At 34.7% G+C, this 17,688-nt stretch overlaps 7 protein-coding genes across 10 annotated transcripts in view; 3 read left to right on the top strand and 4 right to left on the bottom strand.

Moving 5' to 3' along the window:
- Positions 1-28: 28 nt before the first annotated feature.
- On the top strand, positions 29-1,301 carry LOC111687866 (aprataxin and PNK-like factor). 3 transcript variants are annotated; one of them, XM_046948465.1, is made up of 4 exons: positions 29-147; positions 465-652; positions 706-869; positions 927-1,301. In XM_046948465.1, the coding sequence occupies exons 2-4, from the start codon at positions 492-494 to the stop codon at positions 1,088-1,090; spliced, it is 489 nt and encodes a 162-aa protein (XP_046804421.1). In that variant the 5' UTR covers positions 29-147; positions 465-491; the 3' UTR covers positions 1,091-1,301. The 3 variants fall into 3 exon arrangements, with proteins under 3 accessions (XP_046804421.1, XP_046804420.1, XP_046804419.1); XM_046948464.1 differs by having other exon boundaries at positions 37-147; positions 431-652; XM_046948463.1 differs by having other exon boundaries at positions 55-147; positions 397-652.
- Positions 1,284-2,441, bottom strand: LOC111687865 (translin-associated protein X). The gene is made up of 2 exons (XM_023450342.2): positions 1,589-2,441; positions 1,284-1,533 (listed from the first exon to the last, which is right to left on the bottom strand). Exons 1-2 carry the CDS (start codon positions 2,281-2,283, stop codon positions 1,350-1,352), a joined length of 879 nt encoding a protein of 292 aa, XP_023306110.2. The 5' UTR covers positions 2,284-2,441; the 3' UTR covers positions 1,284-1,349.
- A 313-nt stretch (positions 2,442-2,754) lies between these two features.
- Positions 2,755-5,427, top strand: LOC111687864 (conserved oligomeric Golgi complex subunit 2). Its single transcript, XM_023450341.2, has 4 exons — positions 2,755-2,913; positions 2,973-4,034; positions 4,102-4,808; positions 4,881-5,427. The coding sequence occupies exons 1-4, from the start codon at positions 2,836-2,838 to the stop codon at positions 5,161-5,163; spliced, it is 2,130 nt and encodes a 709-aa protein (XP_023306109.2). The 5' UTR covers positions 2,755-2,835; the 3' UTR covers positions 5,164-5,427.
- A 643-nt stretch (positions 5,428-6,070) lies between these two features.
- On the bottom strand, positions 6,071-9,102 carry LOC111687855 (3-hydroxyisobutyryl-CoA hydrolase, mitochondrial). Of its 2 annotated transcripts, none has more exons than XR_006940612.1 (5): positions 8,960-9,102; positions 8,642-8,771; positions 7,851-8,572; positions 6,443-6,831; positions 6,071-6,212 (listed from the first exon to the last, which is right to left on the bottom strand). XR_006940612.1 is itself a non-coding variant. In XM_023450332.2 (5 exons), the coding sequence occupies exons 1-5, from the start codon at positions 8,960-8,962 to the stop codon at positions 6,203-6,205; spliced, it is 1,134 nt and encodes a 377-aa protein (XP_023306100.2). In that variant the 5' UTR covers positions 8,963-9,102; the 3' UTR covers positions 6,071-6,202. The 2 variants fall into 2 exon arrangements, 1 of the variants encoding a protein (XP_023306100.2); XM_023450332.2 differs by having other exon boundaries at positions 6,563-6,831.
- A 6,182-nt stretch (positions 9,103-15,284) lies between these two features.
- Positions 15,285-17,688, top strand: part of LOC111690846 — a 156,401-nt gene continuing 153,997 nt past the window's right edge. Inside the window, exon 1 of the mRNA XM_046948784.1 lies at positions 15,285-15,306. The gene's annotated coding sequence lies outside the window, so the exon portion shown is untranslated. The remainder of the gene's footprint in view (positions 15,307-17,688) is intronic.
- LOC111687856 (transmembrane protein 199) lies at positions 15,683-16,721 on the bottom strand. The gene is made up of 2 exons (XM_023450333.2): positions 16,142-16,721; positions 15,683-16,086 (listed from the first exon to the last, which is right to left on the bottom strand). Exons 1-2 carry the CDS (start codon positions 16,719-16,721, stop codon positions 15,812-15,814), a joined length of 855 nt encoding a protein of 284 aa, XP_023306101.2. The 3' UTR covers positions 15,683-15,811.
- LOC111687857 (biogenesis of lysosome-related organelles complex 1 subunit 5) lies at positions 16,732-17,386 on the bottom strand. Its single transcript, XM_023450334.2, has 3 exons — positions 17,291-17,386; positions 16,958-17,229; positions 16,732-16,902 (listed from the first exon to the last, which is right to left on the bottom strand). Exons 1-3 carry the CDS (start codon positions 17,310-17,312, stop codon positions 16,732-16,734), a joined length of 465 nt encoding a protein of 154 aa, XP_023306102.1. The 5' UTR covers positions 17,313-17,386.

Genomic DNA, 17,688 nt, shown 5'->3' with positions numbered 1-17,688 from the left:
TGCGCCAATATTTTATAATGATTCTAAAAGTCGTCGGCTGTATTCGATGCAGCAACGTCAAATAAGCTCTGTTGAAACCTGTTTCTACCTCCAAATAGACTCTTTGTAGCGTTTACTATATGTTTTTTGGAGTCTGAAAGACTACAGGTAGGTAATAATTGGCGGCCCACACTGGAAAACTTTTGATTTTTTATATGAGTGAAAGAGAAAAAAAATATCAATCAATTCGAAAGACAAAAAAAATTTCTTTTATTTGTTTGATCAATTTAATTATGGTTTTCCATGATATATTATGTTATATTATGATAGCAAATAGTATGTTTTTGACTGGAAAGTTTGCAATACTAACAAAGTGCTTTTAAATTCATTATTAACTAACGCAATCATCGCTTAAAGTCAGTAGTAATTTGTTCCAAGTTTAATCTAACAGCAAGTTAAGTGAGTATTAATAAACTCGCCCTTAGCCAGATAAACTCAAAAATATTGCGAAAATGAGTGCTGAAGATAATATTGTTGTTGCGACAGCTATTAGCGGGGAAGATCAAACATTAGGAAACAATCCAATCACTTGCAACACTACAAATAATGCTTCAAACACGAGAGAAATCAATGATGAAAGGCCCTCATGTAAATTTGGAAGACAATGCTTCAGGTAAGTGGTTAAAATAAATTCCTTAAGAAAACATCACAACATTTTGTTTTTAGGCAAAATCCAAGACATCGTTTAGATATGGCACATCCAGGAGATATAGATTTTACAGTACCGAATATGCCGGAACCCATAGACGGTGCCTCTAAATGCAAATATGGTCGACAATGTTATAGGCTTAATCCAGAACATTTCAAAAACTTTCAACACCCTCGCAATAGTAAGTAATAAAAAAGTTATTGTGAAATTAAAATTTGAAAACTCATTTATTTTATAGTTAATATACAAGAAAACTACCGAAAGTACGTTCTACAGCGTCAAGGAAATAGAAGGAATAGCGATAGTAGTTTTGATTATAATTTTAGTGATGATGATGGAACCCAGGATCCATTTGGAGGAGATTCTGGATCGGATTATAAGCCAAGTGACGATGAAGATTAAAACAATTTATTTTTATTACTCTATTGTTTGCTTCGTACAAAGAAAATGTGAACATGTAGTATTTTAATAAAATCCTTCATCCTTCATTGTTATTTACCTATTGTTAGATACTCAGGATTTTAATTGCTAAGCAATACATGTTTGGCCTTATAGGCTTTGTATTGTGATAATGAATGAATAAATAAATATCATCTCCAGGTTTATTATTTTATTATTCCATTGTTTGATTGGTAAAAAGAAAATGTGAACATGTATTATTTTAATAAAATCCTTCATCTATATCATCTCCAGGTTTATTATCAAATACTGATCCCCATTTAGCAGCTTCGCCACCGCGAACTTTAACATTGTAGCAAACGTTTTCTGATTTTAATACACTCTGACGCATGGTATATATCTTGCGTGATAGCTCACGACATCTATGGACATTTAGACTTATATAGCTGTAAAGGAAAACAAAGTTATAATGGGCTAAATATTTTAATATTAATGTCTTACCCAGTATAAAACTGTTGCAATACTTTACATGTAGATAGGCAAGTATCCGTTTCACCACTACCCAAAGAATTAATGCAACGACGCATTAACTCACCAGTAAGATCAGATACCCCCAGTATATACTCAGTAGGATCGACGAAAAACGAATATCCTTTTTGACCGTTTTCTTCATTATCCACCTTTTCATTTTCTTCGGATTGTTGCAAATCAGTGTAGTGCATTTGCTTTTGCAAGTCTATCCAATCTGAAACTGATTTCTCCACATTATTCCCGTTTGCCTGGGCTTCGTCAGCATATTTCATATACTCCATAAAAGTATATGCTTCTATGAATTCCTGCAGCCCTGGAGAGTAAGCGCCACGATAATGATATGGATCTTGATCCTTTAATTCCTTAGCAACTGCTTTAAAATTATTTTCAATTAGTTTTTCAAGACGTTGTTGAGCCTCTTCCAATACTTTTTCTTTATTTCCTTTACGGCTATCAATGGAATGTAAAGAAAATATAATACGCTTTGATTCAATGGTAATATCACGACTGAGCTTAACTATGCGCTCGTAACGATCATGTTTATCGTCTAGTTCAGCAGCGTATGACTTGAAAGCTTTTAGTACTGGATTGTTTTCATCAATTGTAGGCTTTTCCTTGGGTTTTTGTGGTTTTCGGTTTTGGCGAAATCCTGAATGATTAGGCATTTTGTTTAAGTTAGGAGTTATTAACTGCTTTTGTAATTCTTGATATTTACTTCACGCGAAAGTTTTGTTTACATTCGTAAATAAAAATAAAACTAGAAAATATCCGTGCCGGTTTTACTTAAAATAGTTTTCCTAGCCGCCAATCAATTTACACTGCCGCTGATGAAATGTTAGCGTTTTTAATAGTTTTTTTGACCGCCGTTAAAGTTTTTATTGCCTGACGATGAAGCTTATTTTGTTAAAAAGTGCTACCAGATGATAATAATAAATAAAACGCCTAAATAATTTTTAACCAAGCCAAATTGCTACAGTTTCAAAAAAATATAAACAATGATTTTAAGTCAGAAAACTTTAATGTTGGACTGAACTTATTATTCAAAACTTTTGTTTAAATTTTTAAGACCGGCAAAAAATTTTACTATAACACAAGATGTGGCAACTCTAAATTTATCAAAACAAAAAACAGCTGTAGGTATAAAAAATGCCAAGTGGCTAAAATATAATTTGTTTTGTTTTTATTAGAAAATTAATGTAATTTTCTTTGTAGAAAAAATGCTGGAACATAATCTCAACAGCTCCTTGGAGGCAAAAGGGGACAAACTGTGTTTCGACAAGAATGAATTTCTTAAGGTAAAATTAAAATATAATTGGAAAAGTCAAAGAAAACTGCTTCATGTTTTAATTTTTAGGCCAATTTTTCCGTGGATGAATTCTTGCACAAAAATCGTAATGTTTCCAGCCTGGAGCTTTTAAGAGACAATTTGGGACTATATCTCAAAAGCTTGAGAGCTTCTATGATCGATCTTATAAATGAAGATTATGCTGACTTTGTTAGCCTCTCGGCAAATCTGGTGGGTCTGGATCAATCGATTGATACCATACAAAATCCCTTGGAAAAATTTCGAGATGAAATAGCTGGTATTCAAAATATGATTGATGAGAATATAAATGAAATAAACGCTAAGTTGGAAACCAAACGTCAGTTAAGAGAATTGAAACGTAATTTACAAAGTTTGAAAAAAGTCTATGAGAGTAGCCAAAAGTTAGAAGATTTGCTGGCAAATCAATTAAGTGGCAATCAAATAAAATCTGTGGATTTGGAAAGAGCCGCCTTGGAGTTGGTGCAATTGAAGTTCAATGAAAAGTTTTGTATGGAATACTTAAATGCTGAACAATCGAACAATATACGCAAGTTGGAAAGTTCTGTTCATCAAAAACTACGTTTACTTTTTAATGAGTCCTTAAAGTCCTCTAGTTCTACTTCTACCGAGCCTTTAGAACGCTGCCTACGCATTTATATAACACTCGATGCTTGTTCAGTGGCCGAAACGGTTTTCAAGGAAGATGTAGTGGCTCCCTATATGACAGATATTATAAGCGAACATAGTTTGCAACAAACGCCCCAAGGCTTGGCTGGTATATATAGTAAAGTTTTGAATTTCATTTCGCTATATATGACGGATTTGCTGCGTTTAACTCAGTACACGGATAAATTAAGGGGATTTAATTTTTTGATCTATAGTTTTTGGTCAGATGTCGAAATGCGCTTAGAAACTCATATGTCTTCGATATTTGCACCTGGAAATTCTGAAGTATTTTATGCAAAATACAAATGTACCCGAGATTTTCTAAATAAAATTGAGGAAATTTTGGTGGCTGAAGAAACCATTAATGCCTTTCGGCAACATAAGCAGACAAAAAGTTTTCAAGCTAGATGGAATTTACCGGTATATTTTCAGATATGTTTTCAGGTATTAGTTTTTTTTTCTCTTAAAATATGAGAAATTCAATACATATATAAATATTACTTATTAACAGGAAATCGCTGGACAATTTGAATCTGTTTTGGAGCCTATACTATCTGAAGATAGTTTAAACAACTCTTCAGAACATTACGAACTTAAACCTTTTACACGAGCCCAACATGCCATTACGCGTTGTTGGTCCGAAGGTGTTTATTTGCCTGAAGTGTTTCCGAAATTCTATAAGTTACACATACAAATTATCTTACGATTATCACATTGGATTAATGATGCATTAAATGTTATCATCTCTAAGAATGGTTTAAATTCTATGCAAAACAAGAAAACCAATTTACTAGTGTCGTTGCATTCGGATATACATAAATTAATTGCGCTTTTGCCACAACAACAGGAATTGGTAATACAGAGTTTAAGTGGCTCTTCTTCTGTCCAGCAAAAAGTGCAACAAAGGCAAATGGTTAAAGATTCGATAGCAAAATCCTTCGATGATTTAAATGAAACTTTAAGCAAACATTTAATTGCCATACAACAAGCCCTAATAGATAACTTAATATTGGGATGTGGTCCCGAAAATGTCAAACAGGTTAATGACTTGCCACGTTTATATCGTAAAACTAATCGTGACGTACCTACCCGCTGTTCGGCTTATGTGGAACAAATGCTAAAACCTTTGAAATCATTTAGCGAGGAGTATGAAGAAAAGCTAACAAAAGACGTTGTTAAGAAAGTATTGGCCAGTGTTTTAAATAAAATAACAAAAGAGTAAGTAGTATAAGCGATATTAAAATAATAGACATATGTTCTTTTTATTAACACTGAATATTTATATTTAAGTTATCTATTGGCGGTCAATGAAGTTTTAACTTCTGTGCAAAAAACTGAAGAATCCTTACGACGTTTGAGAAACCTTAAGGGAGGCGGCGGTTCTTCTACGGCTTTGGTAAATCAAGCTGGTTCATCAGCCGCCATGTCAGATGATGATAAAATACGCCTACAACTGCGAGTTGATGTTTCATCATGGACTAATGAATTATCGAAACTTGACTTTATGCCCAGCGATGTAGAAAAATTACTTGAATTAAATTCTACAGTTGAAGAAAGTATTAAAGGCAAATAAATTAGTTGATAAGAATAGTGTTATATTTTTTTTGATTTGCAATATGTATTCTTTATTTTAATATATGTGTAATAACGCCTGCATCTTACTATAATAATGCACACTTTAAAATTCTATTGTTTTTCTGAAAATGAGGATTGGTAGATACAAAATCGATTACCGGAGGTGTATGTAAAGTTTGTTTTTAATTCTGTTATATACAAACTTGTTTAATAAAGTTGGCTAAGAGCATTGGTTCTAGCCACGATACAAATCTTCTCATAATTACTTAGTTCTTTTTTTCCAGGGATGGGTGGTAAATTTCGTAATTTTTAGATTATACAGAAAATATATAAAAAGAAATTTGGTTTGGTCTAGAATTTTTTGAAATTTATATGCCCATTATAATACACATTTCGGTCTAGAAATACAATAACAAAAACGTTCACAACTTTTTGTGTGATAAGATCAAAAAGTTAAGGAATGTTTTAGAGCAATTTCGAAAACATTGAAGAAATTTATAATATATTGCACTCAGATCAAGATTTTTAATCGGTTAGCAACGTATAGTAACGTTTGAGAGATATTCCCCCCTAAAAAGCACTCTTGTATACATTCTATTTATCATTTTTAAATTTTTGCACTTTTGTCATTTTAACATTATTTGTTTTTGAAATAATCACCAAGTCAAATAAATAAATTTAGTCTAAACAAATTAATAAGAAAACAGTTTGCTAATTAAAACTACATATATTTTATTATTATTAATTAAAATATACTGTTGTTTTTATTAAGGCACATCATGAGATAAAAAAAAAATAAAACGATTTGTAAATACACAATTTTTTCAAAAAAAATTTAGCACTTGTTTTTACTTAAATATAATATTTGTAAACTAATTAATAACGTGATGAAAAAAAGACCACAATGTTGACGAAAATAAATGTTTAGCATATTTTGCAACATTTAATTTTTTTTTTAATTATGTAAATGCATGATATCCTGGTACACAGTTTTCGTTTTTTTAATGGTTAATTATGTAGATATTCAGAGTGTAAATTTATTTGGTCCTGCGGAAAGAGAATGTTAGAAGAATAAAAATAATAGAAATTTAGTAATTACTTAAGAAAAATTACATGAAATGTTAACACATATAAAATATTGAAAAAAGCCAACTAAAAAAGATAATAAGCAAAACTTAAAACAATTCGAATGTTTATAACAAATAATATAAAATAAATTTAAAGTTTTTTTTTTTCAAAGCAAATTAATACAAATATAATAAAATATTAAGCATTACTTAGTAACTTGCAAGTTTGCCACAAAACATGTAGAAAGTAAACAAAAAAAAAAGTAACTCGAAAAACAAGCAATAATAATCTGTTACAAAACTCAAAAGCAAAACTTTCATTTAATTTACAATTTTAATTCTTCGGTATCGGGCAATTTGGCAAAGAACGATTGTACACGTTCTTCAGTTACGGCTTCTAAAGTCTTGGGATTCCATTGGGGCTTTTGATCTTTGTCAATGAGTAGAGCACGTACACCTTCTTTGAAGTCACTGTTCTCCAAATGACGCACCACAATACGGTATTCCATATTTAGACATTGTGGCAAAGATAATTTAGCTCCTAACTCCAATTGACGGAATGTTACTTTCAATGAGGTGGGTGACATTTTAAGTAGAACCTAAAAATAAAAAAATGCAACTGGTGTTACAAAATTGAATATACTCTCTATGAAATCTAGTGCAGTTTGTAGTTTCCTAACTTCGTATTTAGAATTTTCTGTAAACCCCAATTTTATTAAAAAGTCAATATAGATAATATCATAATAATAAATTTAAATGAAATGATCACTTTTTAAGAGAAATCAGTTTAAAATGAACTTTTTTAGTATAAATCATATTATAACAATGTCATTCAAAAAACATATCATGCTATTTTCATTTACATATTTTAAATTTAGTTCCTATTTTATTTGTTTTAAAAGTTGTATCATATTGCTAAATAAAAAAGTACAAAACTCTTACTAATTTCTATTTATTTATTGTTGCCAGTTATCTACAGGTTTAATTATTTCAAATGAAATAAATAAAATTTGTAGTAGCAACAATTTGTGTATATATATTAAAAAATGATAAGCTCAGTTGTTTTAGATAATGAGAAGAAAATATAACAGATTTACGTTAAATGTTGTTTGTTTAATCATCACTAAAGTGTTTTTAATAATAATAAAATATTTTATAAAAAATGCTATATTTTGTTTATATTTTTTTATTTTTACTTTTAAAATTTTTATATCAGATGAAAATTTGAATATTTGTTTTGTTAAATTTAAGTAAATTTAAAATAGAATCAAGCAATAAAAACCTAAGAAAAATGGAACATGAATTTAGAACTAACATACAAAAACAATTTGCAAGCTTTGGATAGACTGTATTCTTTCAAAACTTCTGTAGAACGTAAACACATTTATTTATATTGTTTGTGTATTTGAAAAAAAACATCACCTTAATGCTGATAGTTTATAAACAACAACAATAATTTAGCATACGTTTCTTATTTAAATAATAATAATTTAATCAATGGAAAATTATGTATCTCACTTTAGATGCTATAAATATAAAACGACAACTTGCGATTACTGACAAACCCCCCACGAAATTTATATATGTATGTGTGTGTTTAAAATTTTAAATAGCTTACCTCCTTAGTTTTTGTTGCCCACTCACTACCATCACTCTTGAGATTTTCAATAATTTCTTCTACACTTTCACCGGCAAAACATTTATTGATTTGATCCAAGTGTGATTCCAAAACAAAAGGTTTTGGTGAAGGATTATTAAATTTATTTAAAATTTCTGGTACTTCTTCAGCGTCAGGGCAATTAAGTAAAGCTGTTTCCAATTCAGCTATTTTCGAACTTTCGCAGTAATGGGTAGCAATACCTGCTTTGAAAACATCTTCGCCCTTTAGACGAACACCGGTAAGACCCAAGTAGAGACCTAATTTGCCCTGCAAACGTGGCAAGAAATATGAGCCACCCACATCGGGAAACAGTCCAATAGCTGTTTCTGGCATGGCAAATAATGTACGTTCGGTGGCCACACGATATTTGCCATGAACAGACAAACCAACACCACCACCCATGGTAATGCCATCGATAAGGGCAATATAGGGTATGGTGTAGTTGCCAATTAAGGCATTTGTAGTGTATTCTTCACGGAAGAAACTTTTTGACTCCTCACTGGGGCCAGACTCGACCACAGCACGTACATCACCGCCAGCACAGAAAGCTTTCTCGCCGGTACCCTTAATAATCATCAAAGACTTTGTGGTTTCACATTTCTTTAAATGTTTGTAGATTTTGCGGACCATATCCAAATTGATGGCATTCAAAGCTTTAGGACGATTTAAAATAATCATGCCTGCAATGTAAAATGTTACCAAGTAAAAATCTTAACATTCATATTTAAAAAAAAAACATATGAACATACCTTTGTCCGAGGATTCTGTAGCCAAAACTGATGCCGACATTTTTCTTATGGCTTGTGCACTAATAGGACTATTATTTGCCAACAAAGGCAAGGTACGATGTCCAAAAGCGTAAATAATACGTTGAATGGTCTGTGCATTAGAAAAGAAACGTTGTTATTTAATTGACAAAATAATTTGAAATATTAATACGCAAATAATTTAGCATAACATACAAAACCACACCTCTTTATTATTTTAGAATTATTGTTGGTATACATATGTAATTTAGGTAGATTTATTGAATTTTTTCCAAAAATTCTTGGATTTTGGTCACTTACCATATTGCACGTCGGATTCTTATATTTCTCTCCAAGTTCAACGAGGTTGCGCAATCGAAATTCTCGGGAGAACTGAAACCGAAAATTTTGCAAAATTCTTGCTTTGTCTTATTTGTCAGGTTGCCAGATAATTAAAAAAAAATTACCGGTATTTGAAGCCCAAAATTTCTGAACACAGATATAAATATTTTGATAAATTATTAATTTTAAAGCAATTTTATATTTGAATATTACTTAGTGGAACTGAATCTTACACAATAATTTAAGATGTCAAAAAATACAAACATTTTAAATTGTTTACAAACACTTGTTTTTAGATCACCAAATTCTTATCCATCTTTTTATAATTCTTTGCTATCTGGCATCTCCATCTCTGGCAATAATTGTGTCAGATATTTTAGCGATTTTTTGATAAATGAACCTTTTTAGAATAGTAAATCGGCGATTAATAATTAATAATCGTCGAAAAATATGTATGTTCAATTTGCATATTAATATTATTAATACCTATTTTTTGTAAAAGAAAAACTGTAAATAATCAAAAATAATTTTTTTATATAACATACATTATTTGGTGAATAAAATAAATCAAACTCACCTCAAATTTCGCTGCCAATTTTCAAGGTTATTTAAAATGTTTTCTTCCTAAATATATGTTATAAGTGTTCTACTCAATTGTAATTTCAGCAATTACAATTTCCACTTCCGATTTGAACAACATTATTCAATCTGTTAGAGACAAATAGTTTTTTTTTTATAGTTTAGTTTAGTTTAAAAGGGTTGTATATCAATGTATACATCCACTCGGAGACCCAATGGTCCATTGTGAATCCCTTTAATAAAGAACAAGGAGAAAACAGAAGAAAACAGAAGAAAGGAGAGATGAGAAGAGTGAGATTTTCCCTCCAAAAAGAGAACAGAAAAAAGAAGTGGTCATGGAAGGGAAATCCTTAATTGTCTATTAACTGAAAATCCAAAAAGTTCCCCTAATGAAGCCCATAATGTCGCCTAGGTTACACCCTGCTACATCTCCTAGTTCATCGTGGAATCCTTTACCTAGCCATTTCAGTCTCAGACTCTGTAATCTGGGACAGTGGCATAAAATATGCTCTACTGTCTCCAGTTCTTCTTCGTCCTCACACAACCTGCAAAAATCCTGTGTGTTACCGACCCCATTACCCCTAAAGGCTCCAATTGAGCAGTGTCCGGTTATTACCCCTACTAAAATCCTTGTACTCTTCCTGTCCAATCCTAATAGCATTCTGGTTGCTTTTGGATTTAACTTCGGCCATAGTGTCCTAGAAACCCTACAATCCAGTCTACTGTACCAGGATTGGTTGGTGGTTTTTCTGAAATATTCGGAAATTAGCCTATAGTAATGACAAATGGGGGGTTTTACCGAACTGACCCTTCTATCGAGCTCCAGATCCGAGCCCTGTCGGGCCAATTCATCTGCAATCTCATTACCCTGTATGTCACAGTGTCCCGGCACCCAACACAGCCTGAGTGTGTATAACCTGACTAACCCTTCCAGGTCTCTTTTGCAGCTGTTTACCAAGCTAGAATGTAACGTTTTACACTGCAAAGCTTTAAGAGCTGCCTGACTATCAACATAAATCGTCACTTCCGACCCCCTGGTAATGTGTGTCTTAATAATATCCACGGATTTCCATATAGCCAGGATTTCCGCTTGAAAAACGCTACATTCGTCCGGAAGTCTGTAGGACACTCTTATATTGTTGTCTACCAAATAAACCCCGGCACCTGTGCCAGAGTCCATCTTGGATCCGTCAGTGAAAACTGCACACCCCTCAAACAGTACTTCGGATCCTTCCCACTCATCCCTACTAGGAATCACTATTGAGGGTGTTACTCCGAAGTCCAGGGTCGTAACCAAATGATCAGAAATACCCTCCGTACTTCCCTCAATTCCTGTTAGACCTACCTCGTACAGTATTCTAGTGTGGCCTACCCGCTTTGGTCTTACTAGAGCTGATTCAAACAGTCTGAATAAGTTCCTAGCCGCTACACTCTCAACATATTTCTCAATTGGGAGCAGATTTAGAATAATATCCAATGCTGCTTGCGGTGTACTGCCCCTGGCACCTGTTATGCCGATAGAAGCACACCTTTGAGTCTTACTGAGTATTAATCTATAGCTGCATTTCCTCATTCCTACCCACCACACAGTACAACCATAGGTAATGATGGGCCTTACTACCGACGTGTAAATCCAATTTACCATGTCTGGTCGCAAACCCCAATTCTTACCAATAGAGTTTTTCTGCACGTGTAATAGGCATTGAGCCCCTTTTTAAGCCGTTCCTGTATATTCTTCTTCCAAGACAATTTTTGGTCGAGGAAGGTCCCTAGATACTTGGCTCCTTCCGATAATTTCAGTTCAACGCCGTCTAATCTCGGCAAGCTAAAACTCTCAACTTTATATTTCCTAGTGAAAAGTACTAGCTCCGTCTTAGATGGATTCACACCCAACCCATTCCTGTTTGCCCAGGTTGATAGATCACTTAGTGCTGACTGCATGACCTCACTGATTGTCGGGAGAAATTTACCTTTGACCAGTAGCACCACGTCATCCGCATAAGCGACTATCTTCCTACCTTTAGATTCAAAGATCCTTAGGATAGAGTTGACCGCCAGTAACCATAGTAGGGGAGATAACACTCCTCCTTGTGGTGTACCCCTGGTAACTCGTTTGCGAATCCTATCATCCCCTAAGGTTGAGTTGATAATTCTGCTATCAAGCATCGATACTATCCAACTCACTAGGAAATCCTGAACTCCGAGTACGACTAACGACTCTCTGATGGCCTCTATTCTAATGTTGTTAAAGGCGCCCTCTATGTCCAAAAACGCGGCTAGAGTATATTCCCTATGCTCTAAACCGTGCTCAATACAACCAACCACCTCATGTAACGCACTCTCAACCGACTTACCCTTTAGGTAGGCATGTTGAGCGTTGCTAATAAGACGGGTATCTATATTGCTCCTGAGATAAAGATCTATCAGACGTTCTAAAGTCTTCAGTATAAAAGACGATAGGCTGATAGGCCTGAAATCCTTAGGTTTCGAGTGGCATGCCCTACCGGCCTTAGGAATAAAGATTACCCTAACCTCTCTCCACCTTCTTGGAAGGTATCCCGTGAGGAGACACCTCTTGAAAATATCAGCTAGAAGTGCCAATGCGTCTTCAGGAATATTACAGAGCATGGCCGGAAAAACACCATCCGGACCCGGTGATTTATATGGGTCAAAAGTGTTCACCGCCCAGCCCAATTTGTCCCTAGTGACTATTTCATCAATATGACCAGATGAATAACTAGAAGCCCCAGGTCCTTGGACCCCCTGACTTAAGTCCCTATCATCTATATCAGCACAACCTGGGAAGTGAGTTTCCATAAGTAAAGAGAGTGTCTCTGAGCTGGACTCCGTCCACGAGTTGTCTTCACGCTGAATGTAACCTAAGGCCTTGGGGTCTTTGGCTAAAATTCTACGGAATCTAGACATCTCATTTACGTTGCCAACAGATTCACAGTATTTCCTCCATGATATCTGTTTTGCTCTTTTGATCTCTCCCTTATACTTATTGAAACTCACTTTGTAGTTGTTCCAATCTTTTGGAAGTCTAGTAAGCTTTGCCTTATTAAACAACCTTCTAACCGTCGACCTTTGATCACGTAGTTCCCTGGTCCACCACTTAGGTTGCTTATGCCTACCCGGAAATCTCAACGGGCAGGATAGCTCATAGCTCTCCGTTAACACACTGGTAAATTTGTCTACAACCTTATCCAATTCGAGGGACCGCAGAACATTTATATCCATCTGCGAAAATCTTGACCGGACCCTGTTGTAGAATTTTAACCAGTCGGTTTTCCTACGGTCCCTAAAGGGTTCCTGCTTGGATTTACTCAAATTCACTGTGAAGGTAATCCGGCTATGGTCAGAGAACGAATAGTCGGTATGTACTTTCCAATCCCTAATAAGATCCTCATTTTGGTTAGTAAGGGTAATATCAATAACTGTTTCCCTATCTTTATTCCTAAACGTTGGCATATTGCCCCTGTTACAGATAATAAGATTCCATGCAGTAATGAAATTAAACACTAACTCACCTCTTTTATTAATGTCAGCACTGCCCCATTGACTGTGATGTGCGTTTGCATCACAGCCTAGTATCAGGATAGCGCCCTTCCGCTTTGCATACGCCGTCAGCTCCAGCACCTCTACACCAGGCGGCTCTATAGCTTCATACGGCATGTACACTGAGGCCACCGAGAGCAACCGCTCACCCTTGACCTCTCTGTTTATAACGGTTAGATCACCGCTCCTAAAAGAATGAGATATTAGAAAATTAAGTTCATTCTTTGCCAATATACAAGTTCTAACCTTATCCTCAGTGGACGGGACGAACAAAGTATATCCCGTGATCGCTAATCCACAAACCCTATTGTTATTTAGCCATGGTTCTTGGATTAGGGCCACGTCCGTCTTGGAATGGGTGATGAACCTTGCCAACTCCGCTGAAGCTGCCTCACAATGATGCAGGTTTATTTGCACCACCTGCAGCTTCCTTGGATCTGTCATGCTTAGAGTATCTAAACCGAACAGTTCCAAGTCCGAAGTTGACAACTCCCCTCAGCCCATCCAAGATCTCGAGGGATTTGTCGTCTACAGCGAAACGGAAATCCCTCCCTGTATTCTCCTTGCACACCATTGAAGCAACAACTTCCATTGGTTTGTAAGGAGATTACTGTTCTGCTTGGCCAATACCGCCAGTATGGTGTCCACCGGTCTTATGGTGGTGGAATCCACACTGTCACTATTGACCTGAGTGGTAATTCAGATGCATAAATCACCTCGAGCTTTGAGTCCGGACTAAGGTCTCCAAGCTTGGCAACCGTGGCCCTTAAAAATTCAAAGGAATTTTTATTGCCACAGTTGACAATCTTGATGCCCCTAGCCCAGTCTGCACCCTTGAAGGATACGTCATCTGGGCTACCACTGTAAGCAGCGATTTCGTCCAGGAACCTGCCCTCGACCAGCTGCCAAAGCTCGGGACTGATCTTCCCATCCGGATCAGACCGATCTATAACAGCCGCCCGAAAGTTTCCATCCAGGCTCGTGGATTTCTTCACCTTCTTCGTTGATGAGGTCGGCTGATCATCCCCAGATCTAGCTCTTTTAATGGTCCCCTTTTGAGGCTCATTAGAGGTGCTAGCCGGGTTTCTACCAGCCGTCCTCAGCGACGAAGATTTTCTGGGCCCCTTTAGCTTGGAGTTCTGGCCACCTCCAGACCCGGTTCTCCTAATGGCCCCCTTTTGAGGACCCTTAGGAGAAGCAGCTGGAGGTTTCCCTTCCCTCTTCGCCCCTGGCACCACTTTGGATGATGTTTTGTTGCCACCCGCAGCTCCCGCCGAGGCCCTGAGCGCTTCGGCAGCAATAACACCATCCTCCTTTTTGTTTTCGTCACGACAAGCAGCCGATGTTGAAGGCCCCACACCCTTGTGAGTGCATACCTGGCCAACCTCATTACCTGCTTGCTGTTCCTTAGAAGGCCACCCCAAGATAACACTAACAGGACCATAGATTCTTTCAAATCTAGCTACGTCATGCTTGTGCTTCTTGACGAGGTACTTCTCCTTTGATGAGAACGACGCCGGATCTCTCTGCTCCATCTTAGCCAGAAAGGCCAGAGATTTCCGGGTGCCGTTCTTCGCCCTATCCTCTTTCGTTCGACCAGCATTAGCAAGATCTCGTGGAGGGGCTCTAGGCGACTCCTCCACGGCGGCTTGCCGAACGAGTTTTTTTTTTATTATTTCAAAATTTTACATAATTTGGTTTTACGTAGACAGAAAAATTTCTGTCTACGTATGTTCTTATTACATCAATTTTTTTTAACAAAATATTTGTCATATTGTGGTGACCCTAATACATATTTAAATTTTAAACGTTACTGTTACTTTTTCATAGCATCTCTGTTTTATCAATTCACTTTATCATCTCTTTCTACGATGAAAAATGTCAAATTGTTCGCGGTTTTATTAGTTAGCTTAGCTTGAATTATATTTAATGTAAATTTAAACTAAAGTTTTAAATATAATAAAAAAGTTTCTATAAATATATGTAGTTTATTTCAAATAATGTATTGATGTTACAATTATTTCATAACGGTCTTCAATCAGACAAGAAAAATCAAAAGAAAAAGTGTAATTAAAGTTGTATAAAAATAACAATGAAAATAAATTTCCTAATTAAAATGTGTTGTGAATATTTAAAACAAAATAAATAAGTGTTAGTACAAAAGTTTCATGTCCATTTTCACGGAAAAGGTAAGAAAAGTCATTAAGTTTGTCCCTACTGTGTATTGTTGTACCAATTGATCCCTGATAAAATGTTGACTTGATTTAGCCACATTCATTGACCATTTCATAAAAATTGTCATCAAATTATAATATTCGATTTTAATATATAGTACCAAGGAATGGAAACTTTTAAATTAGCTTGAAATCAATCTTTGGTTTTCATAAATAAACTCCAAATTGACCGACGAAAAGCTGGGAATTTTTTCTTTTACTTTTGGAAAATATTATAACATACGAATACTAAAAGGATTCAAATAGAATAGTAACCGCGGAATCAAAATAATACGAAATCTAAATATGCGAATAACCTCTCTAAGGATTTTTCAATAATATGAGACAAGGATTTCTAAGGAATTTAAGAAAAATAATACATACTACATACTATTTATTTAAATAAAGTATATCAACATTAACTTGGTATTTTTATAGATATCAATATATGTATGGTCAACAAATCTGATTGTCCCACACACTAGTCAGCATGTATTTTTTTATTTGTCGGCAAAGTTTTCTTCATGGCCTTGTTTACGGTATCCACGGTGTTGTCGTATTCATTAAGTTTTTTGGCTAAAAAGTAAATTTCGGCCAAGGCAATAATTAAAGCACACATAATGCCTAATAATAAACGTAAACCAAATTCCATATTGCCAATGATAAGATTAATGCCTAGAAAACCAAACGCAAAACCAGCTGCTACTGAGAAAATAAACTGTAGTACAGCTATTATTTGACTATTGATGGCTTTGACTGGAAAAATAAATAAATAAAAATATTTGCTTTTAATAAATATAAAAATACATACTCTGATAAGCAACTGTATCCTCGGGATAGTGCTTAAGTACGGCATCTACATTTTTTGTCATTTTACGATATTCCAAGTTCTGTTGCTCCTCACGCAGTCTTTGACAGCGTGCCTCTAATTCAGGATTTCTTTTAATTATTTCATTTTGTGGCAATTCCAATTGACAGGTTTCCAAGACATCGTTTAAATAAATATCTAAGCCCTGTTCTTTACGTAGTGTGGATAGAAAATTACTTAACCAACGTAATTCGCTTAAATGTAAATGCAGTACTTCATTTGTTTTTGTTGTTTTGCTTTTGTTTGTAGTTTTATCCTGCTTGGTTTTGGGTGACTTATCTGAAATGTTTTCTTTGAGTAATTCTCTCAAAAGTTTTACATTAATAACTGGGTTCTTTTGTGTATTAGTTTCCTTTAAAATTTCCACATTTGAAGATAGTTGTATAGATTGTTTCTGGAGAAATATACGTATATTTTCGGGTAATTCATTTAAATGTGTTTTATTCTGTTCGAGTAAATCAATAAGATATTGTGAGGCTTTAACCTTAATGCGACTGTCCTTAATGGTAGTAATGGAGTCCATTTCAAACAAATTACTTGGGTATATTTAGTTTCAATTGTAAGTCTGAATACAATTCCGCAATTTCTTCTTCCTTAACAGCAAATGAATTCTCCACACGTTGATAATTATGTTCTATTTGTTTATTAATGTCTTCTTTACGACGGATTCTCTCCAAACGTGCTTCTTTTAAGGTTTCACTGGGCTGCAAATATACCAACGTTATAAAATACCTACAATAATATCATTACTCCACGTACCTCTTGTGGTTTTTGCAAATCATTAACTAAATTATCAACTTTTTCCAATAAACTTTTAAGCTCAGTAGAAATTTCAGTTAAATTGGCAGCTCCTAAATTAATGCATTTATCGGAAATTTCGTATTTGAGTGCACCCACAGTCTCGGTTACTTTGAAGAGTGACTCTATTTCGGAATCGTTGCGCTGTGTTTCAAAATTATTAAGAAATTCTTCTATTTCTCCATTGACAAATACTCTGTGGTCTAATACGCGATATTGGGCGTTATAAATATCTAAAAATTTAGAAGGTTTAATTGGTAAATTCCTTAAAGTTTATTTTTGTGATGAGTTTACCTTTTCCAAGCTGTGTTATCATTTTTCTTTGCCTATCAATTTTCTAAAACGTCACATGATGAGTGTTGTCAGCGTTGCCAATCTTTAAAAAAAATACTGTAAAAAAATCGTAAAATTAATAATAATAAAATTCTATTATAACCGTTGGGAATTATAAACCATAAAATAGTGTTCCCTTCCTAAGCGAGAGAGTGACACTTGAATAACTGATTTAAGCTTTCTCGTACATATATGTCAAAAAAGCTAGTCACCTGGTGGCTATGAGTTCAGACTTTCCTACCGAACTGCTGGGTTCTGTTTATATCAGTCTTACACAGTTTCAAAAAACCGAGACATTTGAATACTTTTTTAGACTTCTTTGGAAACTCTTGATGCCTAGAACATCAAGAGTTTTCCAT

The sequence above is a fragment of the Lucilia cuprina genome, chromosome 4 (genome assembly GCF_022045245.1).
Source record: "Lucilia cuprina isolate Lc7/37 chromosome 4, ASM2204524v1, whole genome shotgun sequence".
NCBI lineage: Eukaryota > Metazoa > Arthropoda > Insecta > Diptera > Calliphoridae > Lucilia > Lucilia cuprina.
This window is presented reverse-complemented; position numbering and strand designations above follow the sequence as displayed.